Source organism: Molossus molossus, unplaced genomic scaffold (genome assembly GCF_014108415.1).
Source record: "Molossus molossus isolate mMolMol1 unplaced genomic scaffold, mMolMol1.p scaffold_m16_p_4, whole genome shotgun sequence".
Classification (NCBI taxonomy): Eukaryota; Metazoa; Chordata; class Mammalia; order Chiroptera; family Molossidae; genus Molossus; species Molossus molossus.
The window spans coordinates 43,424,864-43,440,303 of NW_023425377.1; the positions used below are offsets into that span (position 1 = coordinate 43,424,864).

The 15,440-nt window shown below is 39.9% G+C and overlaps 1 protein-coding gene across 3 annotated transcripts in view; it reads left to right on the forward strand.

Moving 5' to 3' along the window:
- Positions 1 to 5,842: 5,842 nt before the first annotated feature.
- RAPGEF6 (Rap guanine nucleotide exchange factor 6) overlaps positions 5,843 to 15,440 on the forward strand; it is a 234,376-nt gene continuing 224,778 nt past the window's right edge. For 2 of the 3 annotated variants that reach the window (XM_036281928.1, XM_036281948.1), the window contains exon 1: positions 5,843 to 6,101. In XM_036281928.1, the coding sequence (XP_036137821.1) occupies positions 6,033 to 6,101 (69 nt within the window). In that variant the 5' untranslated portion in view covers positions 5,843 to 6,032. The remainder of the gene's footprint in view (positions 6,102 to 15,440) is intronic. The other variant, XM_036281931.1, reaches the window with a different exon arrangement.

Genomic DNA, 15,440 nt, shown 5'->3' on the forward strand with positions numbered 1-15,440 from the left:
CAATAAATACACATGTCAATTTGATGGATGATGTTGGTCTTTCTTTGATATTTTAATAAGGTATAGTAACATGGACTCTGATGTATAGGTTCTTTCTCCCAAATATGACACATCTAGTCATGTAACCTTGTTTGTAATGTCCTTTTCCTTTTTTTTTTTTTTTTTTTATCCTCACCCGAGGATATTTTTCCATTTTTTGTACAGATAGAGTGGGAGGGAGAGAGAGAGAGAAACATCGACGTGAAGGGACACATCGAGTGGCTGCCACCCGCACAGCCAACCAGGGCCGGGGACAAACTGCAACCGAAGTACGTGCCCTTAGCGGGAACCGAACCCGGGTCTCTCTGGACCGCAGGCCGACGCTTTAACCGCTGAGCCAAACTGGCCAGGGCTGTAATGTCCTTTTCCTAATCCCAACTTCTGTTTGAATAATTTAGTAGAATCTATTTTATGAGGTTGTGAGAATCAAGTAGAATAATGAAATGTCAAGAAAGTATCTTAATTCATGGCATTCCCCAAGCACTCGTTAATTTTTTGGCTGCTACTGTTACTGGGTAATCTGTCCAGACTCCTCTCAATGGCCCCCACCTGTAGTGGGGAGAATTTAACGTATTCTTCTGAATGAAAATCTAATAAAAAAAACTAGCATATTATATTTAGCCTAATCCTTATTATGACAAATTGAACATTTCTTTAAACGTTTTTATAAAAAGAAATGAAAATCAATCCTTTAAAACCTAGAAAAAGCCATGTTATTAACATTGTATCCAATAAAAATTACTATTGACTTTACATTTAAACAAAAATTGGCCAGTTGATTTGGGTTCTAATCCTGGTTTGTTCACTGATTTGCATGTGACTCTAAACAAGTCTGTCCTCTTCATCTGCATTGTAGCTAAGTCAGCTCTTCCATCAATCCTTAGTGCCTGCTGTGCAGCAGTGGTTCAGCCCTGAGTAGGCTGTTGGGAAGCTGCCTTAGTCAGGCTAGGTTGATTTGGGCAGAGATGTCTGGAGGCAGGATTAGACCAGGGGCTTTTTGTCATCCCTATTTTCATATTATTTTACATATATTACTCTTATATTTGACCAAAGAGAGTAAGTGCACTGTTTTAAAGCAGAAAGGAAGTATCAAATATTTGGGAAGCATCCATCAGATATGTCGGAGGTTTATCATTGGTACCTGTGTTTATATTGCTCTTTTCTCATAAATTTGAGAAATCTTGCAACCTTTCCGAGAAGCATAGAGGAATGATTTTGCTAATGAGAAACAGATGTAGAAAATTTAATCTGAAGTAACAGTCTTTCCTATTTGGGTCCATTTTGTCTCTCAGATCAGAATGGTTTCCAACTGTTATGTAGTGACAAATGTAGAGAGATCTGGGATTTCTTCATGTGTCTTTGCCAATGTGGAAGGTAGTGGTGGAATAACAAGAGGGACCAAACCAGAGCTAAAGGTGCAGTGGGGGTTGGGGAATTGTAACTGAGTGGGAAGGACTTAGAAAGGGAAAGTTGGAGAGTGTAGTGCTTCCTATCTGTGCTTGGTAGTATAGATTGTGAACTTGACCATGTTTCCTCTAGATTTAAGATTTGAGACATCCCTAAAGAAAATAAAATACAAGCAGTCCAAAGAGATTTTTAAAGAATATGTGAAATTCCTACCCGTTATTTGTCAGGAGAACTTTGGTGGGGCTTTTGGGTTCGATCAGATTGCAGACAGTTTGTCTGGGTTAACATTATCTGATTAGACCTCCCATAAACCTATATTTACTTAAGGAAAGTACTAAGTTGAAAAGGCTTGAGCTCCCTTCCTTTCCAAGTGACTGTTTTAACAAGGACAGTCCAAAAACATGTCTTTGTATTCACCTCTGTGCTCAAATTAAGATTTTTGATAAGGGCAGTATACCCTAAATGGTCTCAAGGGGAAAAACATTGTTGAAATGTGTAAATATAAGGAAGATATTTCCTCAAATTTGTGGTGCCACTTGTAGCACACATTTGATTCAGCACTCACAAGTCAGTATCCTTCACTGTGTGTTACAGGGGCTGGAATTAAGATGGGTCAGACTAGTGCAGAACCTGTGTTAAAGTACTTTTTACACCTGCTTGCGTATTAAAAACATGCATGTAGCTTTGGAAAAATAGCCATTCCTAGACCCCCTACCCTCAGAGAGTCTGATTCAGTGATAGAAACTGATCAGGATTTGGACCAGCAAATGCTTATTTTTATGCTAGTAGTGACTCAATCTCCCAACATACTCCAAATCTGAATTTCTTCTTTCCAGGTGCTATTAAATCTAGTGCTTTTTAGCCCCATGTTTTTGTTTTGCTGTTATTCTGGAAAGGTGGCCATACGATTGTGTCTGCTTAATGAGCTTTCAGTTTTACATAACACAGCAGTTGTTTAGCCAGACATCTTTCTTTGCCATTGGAGAGCAATCACGTGCCTATCTTTCTAATAGCAAAATCTACCCTCTTAGGTAAGTTTCTTTTGACAATTCAGCAAATGTTGACTGAGCACTTCTTATGTGCTAGGCACAAGTCTGTGTGCCAGGGATATGTCAGTAAATAAAACAAACATTGTTTAATGTTTTCATGGCATTTACATATTTCCTGCAGATGCAGGTGATAGGCAAAAAACATGCTCTCGGGTTGTGGAAGTATAACGAAAAAAATAAGGTATGGTTAAGCCATTTTTTCTTTTTAAAAAAAATTTTTTTTCCCCTTCATTGATTTTAGAGAGAGGAAGGGAGAGGGAGAGAGAGATAGAAACACCAATGAGATAGAACATCGATTGGCCGCCTCCTGTATGCCCCCCATTGCGGATCGGGCCCACAACCTGGGCATGTGTCCTGACCGGAAATCGAACCCATGATATCTTGGTGCATGGGTTAACACTCACCACTGAGCACACCAGCTGGACAAGCCACTTTTTCTTTAAAAAAAGATTTTTTTAAATTAAATTTAGGTGACATTGGTTAATAAAATTATATAGATTTCAGGTATACAATTCTATAAGATTCAACCATGTTTTTATTTTGCCAGAATTTAATAAATTACTTGCAATCAGAACTATTATTTTTTCCTTTCACATACATGTTAATGCTGGTGAATCCTATCTTGAGGTTGCCTTTCATCTGGACATAGCTATTAGAGCCTTCAATGTCTCCTTAGTTTTTTTTCAGCATGTCAGAGCATAATATAAGACAGTAAAGGTCAAGTTATATTTTGAAAATGTGCATACATTTAGATACATATATATTTATTATGGATATTAAGTTTTTACTGTTGCTATTTTATGATAAAGACTAATAAAGTAAGTTATGCTTGTATACCTAATTCGTTTTTCCTTATGAAATATTATATACAGAAAAGTGAACAAATATATACTAATGATGTCAAGAAGTAAATTATTTTTAGTAACCCAGGAGACCCCCTCCTCCATGTGTTCTATCTTGATCAAAATCCTCCCCTTCTCATTTTTATAACTGCAAAGTTAATTTCTTGAGCATCATTTCTTTGCTTTCTCTTTATACCTTTGTTTATGCATCCCTAAGTGATATACTTTAATTTTGCTTGTGTTTGAACCTTGTATGTGTAATTATACTCTATATTTTGTTTTACTTATTTTCTCTCAACATTGTGTTGGAGAATCATCCATGTGCTATGTAGCTGGTATTCCACTGAATGAATATTACTACAGTTTATCTGTCCTATTATTGATAGACCTTTGGGTTATTTCCAGTTTTTGGCTCAGATGAACAAAAGAACATTTTTGTTCAACTTTTCTGGTGTACATGGGTATTCTTTAGAATATATATCACAGTGTAAACTTACAGTATGTTGTTTCAGCTTACTGTATGTTGGTTTTTTTTTCCAAAGTGGTTTCCCAATTTACACATAACCGGAAATTTGTGAGAGTTCCTGTTGCTCCATATCTTCATCTTCATGAATACTTAAATGTATTTCTGAATAGTTATTAATGGGAGAAAATAGTTATAGCATTAAAAAAACTAATTCTTCAGACTTGAATTTCTGCTTTAGATAAATCACTTCCAAGAGGTAAAGTAATAGAAATGAATAGAGTTCTTTGATTTTGCAGGCAACATCTTAAGTGCTTCACATGCATTATCTCATAATCTTAAGAGAATCCCAAAGCAATCAGTCTTTAATATTCCATTTTAGAGATAAGTTCAGAAATATTAAGTAGCTTCACACTGGAGTATTTTACTATAAATTACCTAATTAAAAACACAAATTTAGATGTTTGTCCCCTAAAGCCCAAAGCTAAAGGTCATCATGCTGTATTTCTTTTTTCCCCTTTCAAATATTGTTTCTGGAAACTGATCCGTGAAGAATGGAAGGGACAAATCTTTACGATCTTAGGCAGACCTTTGAGAGGCTATGTTTATACAATACAAAAAAATGATGAAAATGGTTTTCACAATTCATCATGATCTCCACAATAACTTGCTTTCCAGAATGGCTGAGCCACAACCATCCTGGTAAGGTTTCTGTCCGATACTCAAAAAAGAAATGTGCTAATATGTTGTAAACTTCGTTTGAGCAAGCCTACCAACCAACGGAAAACAAAACTCTTATCAACATCAGCCACCATTACCAGGTCTCAGAAACGTAAATATTGCAGCTTAAACTCTCCTTTCCCTTTTATTACTCTAAAATGTAATTTAAATTCTGACCATTCCATTAAAAAAGACTGAATAACGACGTCATCATAAATCTGAGTTTAGTGATCTATGGTAATTACTGTGAGAAATAGTAAAATGTACCTAGATGTGGTACACAGTCCTCGGGGAGCGTAAAATTCAGTGGAAAGGACATGACTTTGGTGGTCCAAAGTAAGCAATTATGTGACTAGAGCGGCCCACCTGTGTATTGAGAGAGGCGTGAAAAGGGCTGTTACAGAAGGATGCATTCGGGAATAATGCCAATGATTTTATCATGGAAACATTCTCTGCAGGTGTCTGGCTGCCCCGAAGAGTGGTCTGTTTTTCTTATTTATTAATTCATTTTCGTTACAGATATTTCTTTTCCCCCCATTGACACCCTCTTTCCGATCCCGCGACTCCCCGCCCCGGTCTGTTTTTCTGAATCAATGGACCAGTTTGTCAGGAAACAGAATTGTATGTAAAATGAAATGTAGTGCAAAAGCAGTCACTGGAGTCCAGGAAACCCGAAGCCCTGCCTAAGGAAGGGTTGGACAGAGGGAGGATTGCCCTGGGCCCCGGTTATGTGAATGCAGGCAGACTGGCTTCACAAGGCAGCAGTGACCGGGGGGCAGCTGCCCACCCTTGCTAGGCCTCGAAGCTGTGGTTTCTCTGCCCTGGTCTCAGGACGTCCCTCTTAAGAGAGAGACTTCTCGGTGGGGCTCTCCCACAGAATATTCAGTTTATTAGAAGAAACTCAGAGAAGAGCCTGCGTGAAATTGGCTAAATGGCGACTTTCACTTCCGCACACTCTCCAGGGGCGGGGCGTCGGCCTTGGCCACGCCTTGAGCTTCCGGATTTTGGTACAAACACAACTCCACCTAAAACGCCGTCCGCACCTTTCTGCGCCAACGTGCTATTTTTGCTCAGTCCCTCAGCGTTTCTGGGCCCTCCACCGGAAGCCAGAGCGACCGAAACCTGACCTCCGAGGCGGACCCGTGAGGGGGTTTAGGTGAGGTCTCGCGACGTGTCTTCAAATCTCACGAAGAAGGGTTGCAAGAGGGTTAATTATAACGCCCCAGTTCTTACGTCACCGCGGAGTCACGCCCTTGCTTGCTCGTTTGCGTGCGCGCGCGTGCTACGCATGCGCACTTGCTCTCCCTCCTCCCCCGCGCTGCCTTCCTTCTGACCAGTTGCGCGTGGGCTGAGACCCTAGGCGGGCGTTGCGAAGGCTTGTTTGCTAGAGCCAGGTACCGGCCGCGGTCCGAAGTTCCCTTCCTCCGGGGGTGAGGGGGTGCAGACTCCCTACCTGGGGTGAATGTACTATAGCCTGTGCTGCTAAGGGCAACGGGGGCCGGGGCCGCGACCATGAACTCACCAGTCGACCCCGGCGCTAGACTAGCTCTGAAGAAAAAGCCGCCGGAGCGGACCCCGGAGGTAAGGCCGGTGTACCCGGCGCGCATTCCGCTGTCGTACGGACGGCATACCCCTGTCAGATAGAAACCTGCGGTGACTGTCCCCTCCTTACCAGTAGCTCCCACTTGCTGCCAGAGTATCTGTACTCTGCGTCCCCCGACCCGGGCCCTTCTCGCGGGCGGGTGTCGACCACCTTTCCTGCTAGCAGTGCCGTCTTCCCCGCAAGTGACTTCCTAGTGTTTTCGATAAGAAAGCACCATTTACAAAATCGTTTTCTCAGGGTAAAATGTGTGTTTCTGAGTGAGATTACTCGTAGGGTAGGTAGACTGAAAAATGAGGTAAGAGTTATAAGTGCATCCATCTTATTGAGAGAGCATCTCTCTCTCTCTCTCTCTTTTTTTTTTTTTTGGTACTTTCCCCTAGTGGGAACCGAACCCGGGACTCTCTGGTCCGGAGGCCGCCCTCCAACCACTGAGCCAAACCGGCCAGGGCGACAGAGCATCTTTTTAGAGGTTTCTGAAATACTGTACAAGTGCTTAAAGAAGATCAAGTTTTCAAAATTAGTTTCAGGCTTTGCATCATCCATCATGAATTCCGGTGGAGGATGATGCATATTTAAAGATCAATTCTGGAGGTACTTTTTCACAGTCATTGGGAAATTTTACAGTATTTTGTGCTTGGATCCAAAACTGTATTGGGTTAACAATAATGGCATCACCTTAAATGATTTTTATTTGGCTCATTTTCAGATACATAACTAAAACATGTTAACTGCATATCTTTATAGAGTCCTTAGATTTTTTAGGCACGTTTTCCTTGATTTGGAGAAGTTTCTATAATAAGTGCTATGTTTCCTAAATCAGAAAGTAAAAACAATGTGAATGAATTGATGAATTGTCTTGTGTATAGTTGCAATAAATGAAATGTAAAACTTTGGTAAATTCTTCCTAAATCACTTTTGAGTTTTTCAGTTGTATAGCGTTTCTCATAGTAGTAGGTCTCAGAAACTTTGGACTGGTCTTTTGTGACATAACTTTATTCAAGGCATAATAGTGGCTTCATAAGTAAAACTTCATTGTTGTAGATCTTGATCTTTGCATAGAAACAGGCAAATACTGTTACTTTCCAGTATTTCTAGAGTCTTTTTTTGAGACCTGCTTTTGTAGCTTCATGTGTTTTAATTTCCCTATGATGATTCTTGAAGTAATTGTGAGCTAATTGAAAGCATTCACATTGAACAGGTGAACCTGCCATAATTTTTATATTATTAGAAAATGTCATGCAAGGCTTGCAATGTATAATGTCAGTTTTACTTTTAAATATTACTTATGATACATTCACATTTTAATGGGATAATCCTGCTTCTCTCTAATAACAGAATTACCTAATTTGAAATTGCCTGTTTTTGAGCCTTACGAAATTTCCTAAACTGTTCACGAAATTATGTTGGCTGTCATGTACCTTTGTTAAATACTTTATCTTGTTTTATGGGAACAGCAGCATGGTTTAAGGGAATATTAAATGACTGGCCACAGTACACAGACTAAAGCCTTGACATCTAGCAGCATAGTTTGTTAACTCCTTAATTAATTGGGACTGCTTTTGAATAAGTGTAGAATTTGGGGTACAAAAGTATGAATAAAGAAATGGTTACCTGGCCCTGGCCAGTTTGGCTCAGCGGTTAGAGCGTCGGCCTGCGGTCCGGAGAGACCCGGGTTCGGTTCCCGCTAAGGGCACGTACTTCGGTTGCAGTTTGTCCCCGGCCCTGGTTGGTCGTGCGGGTGGCAGCCACTCGATGTGTCCCTTCACGTCGATGTTTCTCTCTCTCTCCCTTCCTCTCTCTCCTTCCCACTCTATCTGTACAAAAAATGGAAAAATATCCTCGGGTGAGGATAAAAAAAAAAAAAAAAAAAAAAAAAAAAAAAAATAAAGAAATGGTTACCTGAATCCTAGTGATAATTTATATGCGATAAATAATTTGATGAAATTCTCAAATTTCTATTTTCAGAAAAATTATTCAATTTGTGAACTCTTAAGGGTCTAATATAAATATATTAATTCCATGATTATTTATTGAAAGCGTACCAGTTTAAGGCACTATTCTGTGCACTATGATGTACCAGTGAACAAAACACACCTGCCAGGTGGTGCTTACATTCTAATAGAAGGGGGAGGGGAGAAGGCAGATAAATACAATAAATTAAGCCCTGGCCAGTGTGTTCAGTGACTAGTGTCAGCCTTCACACCAAAGTGTCTTGGTTAGATTCCAGGTCAAGAGCACGTACTTTGGTTGCAGTGTTCGGGTGGGTGCTGGAGGCATCCAATCCACGTGTCTCTCTCTCTTTCCCTACCTTCTCTCTCTAAAGTGTGTGCGCGCGGGTGTGTGTATAGATGCAGTAAACAAGTTACATAATAGTACATTAGCTGATAATTGCTAATAAAGAGCAGGATAAAGGGATTGGAAGCAAGGGGCAAAGGCTGGGTTGTAGTTTAAATAACATGGTCAGAGTTGCACTGGTTGAGATGACTTTTAATTAAAGGCTTGGTACATGTGATGGAGTTAGCCATGGGGCTATGTGGGGAAAGAGCTTTCCAAGTAGAATAATCATTGCGGTAGCCCTAAGATGAGAACTTGTCTGTTACCTTCAAAGCATAGCAAGGAGTTCTAAATATAAACGTGAACAAGGGTGAAAGTAGTAAGAGATGAAGTCAGAGAGGGGATGGTGATGGTATAGGATAAAACATATCATGTAGAACTTTCTAAATCATTGTAAATTCTTTGACTTTTATTTTGAGTGAAAGGGGACTGCCAAAAGGTTTGAAGCAGAAAAGTGGTATACTTTTTCAGGAATCACTTGGCTTCTTGCTGGGTTGAGAATAGACTGTATGGGAGTGGTAGAAAGAAGCAGGGGCATCAGGTAAGAGGCTATCACATTAAAGCAGGGAAGAAATATTTTGACGGTTTAGCCAACATTATTTGCTCATGGGTTATATATGTGCTTTGAGGGACAGAGAAGAATTGAGCATGGTTTCAAGGTTTTTGGCCTCAATAACTGGGGTATTAGAATTATTATCAAAGAGAGTTTGAACTGCCATCAGATAGATGGGGAAAACTGCAAGAGGGGTAGGCTTTTTAGGGAGGAATTCAGAAATACAGTTTTGAACATGTTATGTTTAAATGTCTATTAGAAGTGTTGAAGAAGGTGTTACATATGCAGATTTATTTCTATAGAGAAGGCTTGACTGGAGATAGAAATTTTATAGTCATTAGCTTATAGATATTTAAAGTCATGAGACTAGATGAAATTACCAGGATAGTGTGCGTAGAGAATAGAAGAGAACCAGAGACAGTGCCCTGGAGCACAGGACGGTTATAAAGGAGAAAAGAGCAGAAACCTGCAAGATTAATGAATGGAAGCAAACAGTGCAGTAGAAGAAAAACCAAGACGGAGAGATGGTGTCCTGGAAGCCAAGCAAATAAAATGTATACTAGATGGGGATATAATTCATTCATTCAGCTTATTGTTCCTTGAATACCTCCTGGGACAAGATTTATGGGGGAAAAATACAAATAGATAAGAATCAGTGACTTAAAATCTTGATCAGATGTTTGTGTCATTAATGAGTAAAGAACTCTCCTTTTTTTTCTGGGACAAAATTAATGCTTCCTTTATTTTGAACCATCTGTTGTCCTTATATGCAGCTATCAACTCAAGTATAATTCTAGTGAGCCAGACACTGAGTGTGGAAACGTATTGTAAAGTATGCCATTTAGAACTTGTTCTAACACAGTTGTTTTGTTTTTAGTCCTCATTGAGGATATTTTCCCATTGATATTTATTTATTCTTTTAGATAGAGTAGAAGGGAGAGAGAGGAGAAACATTGACAGGAGAGAGAGAAACATTGACAGGAGAGAGACACATCGATTGGTTGCCTCCCACAGGACATTGACCAGGACAGGAATCGAACCTGCAGTGCAGGTATGTGCCCTTGACCAGAATCCGTCTGCAGGTCGATGTTCTAACTGCTGAACCATACCAGCCAGGGCTCTAACACAGTTTTTATTTTTCTGACCATTTCTCCTACTTTGCAGCTTCAGCCTCCACAGCACATTCTTGAGCTAGTTCTCTGATTTCCTTTGCCACTTTGCAAAGATTTTTCTTTTCACTGGATAATTTTAGACTTAAATACAGTACTCTTTGGGAAGTTTAGGGCTCTAAAACAACTAAAGCTGTTAAGGTACTCATTTTCAAAATTGAGACCTTGAATTTCATTCACCTAAATTCAATCAATATTCAATATTCTTTCTCTGTACACCATTTTCCCCCCCTTAGTTGAGTTCCCTTTTCGAGTGCTTAATACCATATTTTGCACATATTAAATGATCAATAAATATGTTAAAACAAAATATAGAATTAATTTTGTAAACTACAATGTTAAAAAGATACTACTTTCGCCCTGGCCGGTTTGGCTCAGCAGTTAGAGCGTCGGCCTGCGCTCTGGAGAGACCTGGGTTCGGTTCCCGCTAAGGGCATGTACCTCGGTTGCAGTTTGTCCCCGGCCCTGGTTGGGTCGTGCGGGAGGCGGCCACTCGATGTGTCCCTTTCATGTCGATGTTTCTCTCTCTCTCCCTCCTACTCTATCTGAACAAAAAATGGAAAAATGTCCTCGGGTGAGGATTAAAAAAAATAAAATAAAATACTACTTTCTATTTATTAGACTACTGATTTTGTACATCTGGGTAGACTCATTCAGCAACTTGGCTTCAGTTAATTTTTATAGGCTGACTCCTAGGACTAGAATAGTTCATCTTACCCCCTTTCATGTGCTTCAGATCCATGTCTCTAACCACTAAATTGTGTCTAATTACTTCAATCACCAGTCCTAAACTGAAGTCATCATTATTCTTCCTCCTTAATATTCTGCTTGTGACTACCAGTTGCTCAACCCAGAAATTTGTGTTTTTCTCTTGAATCCCCCTGCTGTCTTCCTGTCTATATCCAAACTGGGTAATGTTGATTTTACATCCTAAACCTCTCTCTGCCTCTTTCTTTTCAGCTCTACTACCCTAGTTCAAACTCTTTCATCACTTTACTCCCGAAATTTTGGCTTGAGTCATTTTATCTATTGTCATTATTGGAGTGACCTTTCTAATACTCAAATTTGATCATGTTCTAGTCTTTCTCAGAATTTAATTATTTCTCACTTCCTGATAGGTTAGCAATGTAAGTTATCATAGAAATCATTTGGGGGAATAAAAGAGGTACTATTAATATTTATGCTAGAATAACAGGTTAAAAAGGAACTGTCTCGCCCGGCCAGTGTGGCTCAGTGGTTGAGCGTTGACCCAAGCACCAAGAGGTTGCCAGTTTGATTCCCGGTCAGGGCACATACCCAGGTTGGGGGCCCAATCCCCACAGGGGGACATGCATGGCAATCGATGTTCTCTCTCATTGATGTTTCTCTCTCTCCCTCTCCCTTCTTCTCTCTCTAAAATTCAATAAAGAAGGAAAAAGGGGGGGGTGGACTGTCTCCAGTTAACTGAGATGTAACATTGTTATGTACTCATTTAAGAAATACGTCAGCACAGTAAAAGCCAAGGTTGTAGAAAGAAATTGGACATAGTCCAAGTTCTTCAGTGACATGGGAGACAGAAATGAAAACATTAGTAAAATGTTAAGGTTATTAGTGATGAAGCTATGGATAGGACACTTTGAGACTGCAAGTGGGGAAAGGAAAGGCTTCTTGGAGAAGCATTAACTTGATTCTTCTTTTAGAGAGAGAAAGGATGGGAGAAAGAGAGAAGCATCCATTGGCTGCCTCCTGCATGCCCCCTTCTGGGAATCGAGCCTGAAACCCAGCATATGCCCTGACTGGAAATTGAACTGGGACCTCTCAGTCCATGGGATGAAGTTCAGTCCACTGTGTCATACTGGCTGGGCATTAAATTGATTCTTAAATGTCATGAATAGCTGGATGGTATCTAGAACGGAGGTCATTTCATGCAGAGAGCAACAGGAGCAAAGGTACTGATGGTGGCAAGCCAGATATATTTGTAGAATGAGAAGCCAATCTTGAAATCTGGAGCATACATCCCGTTGGGGGTGATATTCGTCCTCAAAAGGCACAAAAACTGTTTTTTAGGGAGAAGTGACAAAAAGATATTTCTATGGTTTGTGGCCCTCCAAGACTAACCCCTACCTGACAAAATCTTATTCCTTATATTTAATTGGGGGTAGGGTGGCAGTTAGGGATAAAAATAACTAAAAGTGCTCTTCAGGAAGGGTATGATGATGAAAAAAGGTTGCAAAACACTTGGCTAGTGTATGTGGTGGTGGTGGGCGCATGGTACATGGTATTGGATGTTAAATGTTGAAGCTGGATATACTAGCAGGAGTGGTTAATTTCAGAGATATGGGCTTGATATTATACATAAAGGAGAACCCTTGGAGGGTGGATTAACTAAGATTACTCTGTCTGTGGGCATTGTTGAAGATGTATGAGCTACACTACAGGCAGGGTAGGATGAACATACAATTATTTTGGCCAAACCAGGAACCTTTTCTGTATGAAAGGTAAAAAAAAATATTTATTATTATTATTATTGATTTTAGAGAGAGAGAGGAGGGGATAGGGAGAGAAAGATAGAAACATCGATGAAAGAGAACATTGATTGGCCGCCTCCTGCACGCTCCCCACTGGGGATTTGGTCCACAACCTGGCCATGTGCCCTGACCAGGAATCAAACTGGTGACCTGTTGGTGCATGGTTCAGTGCTCAACCACTGAACTCCACTGGCCAGGCTTAAAGGTAAAATTATTAATGATTATATCAGGGTAATAGGGAAACCAGGATATACAGGTCCTGGTTATAGGAAACAAATACTGTAGTAGTTCAGGTTCAAGATAAGGCAGCTGTGTTTGGGATAGTGAGATAGAGATTGGCTGGAGTGAGAGTATCAGCCTTAAACCAGGCTTTTTTTTTTTTTAACTTTGAAATTGGCTGTAAAACTAATGTGGTAAAGTCCACATACTCAAGGGATTTTTACAAATATATTTAGCTACTACCCAAATTATGATATATATTACCAGCACTCCAGAAACTACCCCCTAGTCCCTCCCAATCAATATCCTTTCCAAAAGGAAACCACAAATCTTTCATCATAAATTTGCTCTGCTTGCTCTTGAACTTCATTTGAGTGGAATCATACATACAGTGTGTTACGTTACTGCCAACAAAGAGGACTATGAAGCTACTGTGGCTTTTTTGCATTTTATCTTTTGACTGGACTTTGAACCTCTTCTCTTAGGGCTTTTCTAGATCTTCATCCTCTTATCCTTTAGATCCTGACTTACACTTTTCACTGACCTTTCCTATTGTCTTCCTCACTCTGCCAACTCTTATCCTTGGGATAACTGCCTCTCAGTCCTAGAGTTGCTACAGTTCAACCAGGATAACATCCTGTCCTTGTGTTTCTCCCTAGCCTCTGCAATAGCGTCAACAAGTCCTTTTGCTTGTTGGGATCAGGCTTGGACTGGGAGCAAGTACAGTGCAGTTTAGATTTGTGATTTGGGTCATTGTGTATGTAAGAGTACATTTTTAAGGAGCAGAATTAGGGTGGGAAGAGAATTTTGTTCTGGAAGGGGTTTGAAAGTCCCTACAGGGAGTTTCAGTAAGCATTTGGGACCTCAGATCAAACTAGGCTATGGGTCTCAGTTGGTCTGAGAGTCTGCAGCATATGTGTTATAGGTGATATGGAATTGGTAGGAATGCTCAGGGTGAAAAGCAGAGTGAGGATAGAAAGATAAGCTCTTTGTGTGCTTTAATACTAAAGGGATGGGGGAGGAAAGAACACTGCAAAAGAGAATGAAAAGAAATTGTTATAGAGGTAGGAGGAGCACAGAAAAGTGTTGTTATAGGAGGGCATTTCATAGAGAAATGCCTAATCATTGCCGTGAGACACTCTGAGAGTTCAAGAAAAGTGAGAACTGATAAACTATTTGAATTGCTTACATCAGGATGATTTCAGTGGGCTGATTATTAAGAGTCTGATTATAGTGGATTGAAGAGAAAATAAAATCCAAGAAAGTGAAGGCAGCAGGTATACTGTTATGAGTTTATCTGTGATGGGAAAAAGGGAGAAATAAAACATCCTCCATGATCTTCCGTCTGGTACTCTAGGCCTTATCCTCCACTCCCAAACATGTGCATTTTAACTACTTATAAATATCGTAACACAGTACTTCTCAACCTAGGTAATTTTTTTTAATGTGCAGGCTCACCCTTTGTTTTTTGAATTAGAACCTTTTGAAATGAACTGTTAAACATTGATATTTATAGAAAGCTCCTTAAGTAATTCCAATACACACACACACACACACACACACACACACACACACAGAGGGGTGGTGGTGAAAAGCACTGTCCATTGTGCTGTATTCTGTCTCTGCTCTATATAGGATGGGAAATTACATTTACAGCCATGGAATTTTGCATTTGGATCATAAATCTGGGCTCTAGAACTGAGAATTTGAGTGATGCTAGGCAAGTTACCTAACTTCTCTGAGGCTGAATATCTTTTGGAGATTGTTGTATGGACTAAAAAAGATAATATAGGTAAAATATTTAGCAAAGTGCTTGTCATAATGAACACTCTATCCTTGCTATTTTCTTTGACTGAAATGCCATCCTTTGGATTGTCAAATTCAGATTCCTCACTGAAATCTCATCCCTACTGCTCATCTGCAAATTTGTGCATCCTTCCTACTTCACTTTTCCACTCCTCTGTGTTTGCAGGATAATTTCTCCTTCCTCTGCCATAATGGTTACTATATTGTGTTATGATCACTTGCATGTTTGTCTCTCTGGCTGGACTGTAAGCCCTTTAAGGATAGTGACTGTCTCCTTATCTCTCAGTTCCCATCATACAATACTGGGTACATAGTAGGTATCCAAATATATGTAGAGTAAATAAAAAGAAAAGAATGTGCAAAATACTGTTCCCCTGCTATTCTAAAAGTGATTTCTATTGATCTAATATTTGAAGTGCTGGGATGAAAAGACTGATGAAGTTTGGCACAATGGCAACATTTGCTATTGATATTCTCTTATTAAAATGTAAATAAAATACAGTTATAAACTTTGTTTTACATGACTTATTTGGAGACAATACAGATAGAGGAAACTTAGTCATACTTTGAAACAAGAACTCTTTTTTATTTGGCTTTAAAATATGTTTGTCACGCCTGGCCAGTGTGGCTCAGTGGTTGAGCATCAACCCATGCACCAAGAGGTCGCCAGTTCGATTTCTGGTCAGGGCACATGCCCAGGTTATGGGCTCAATCCCCAGTGTGGGGCGT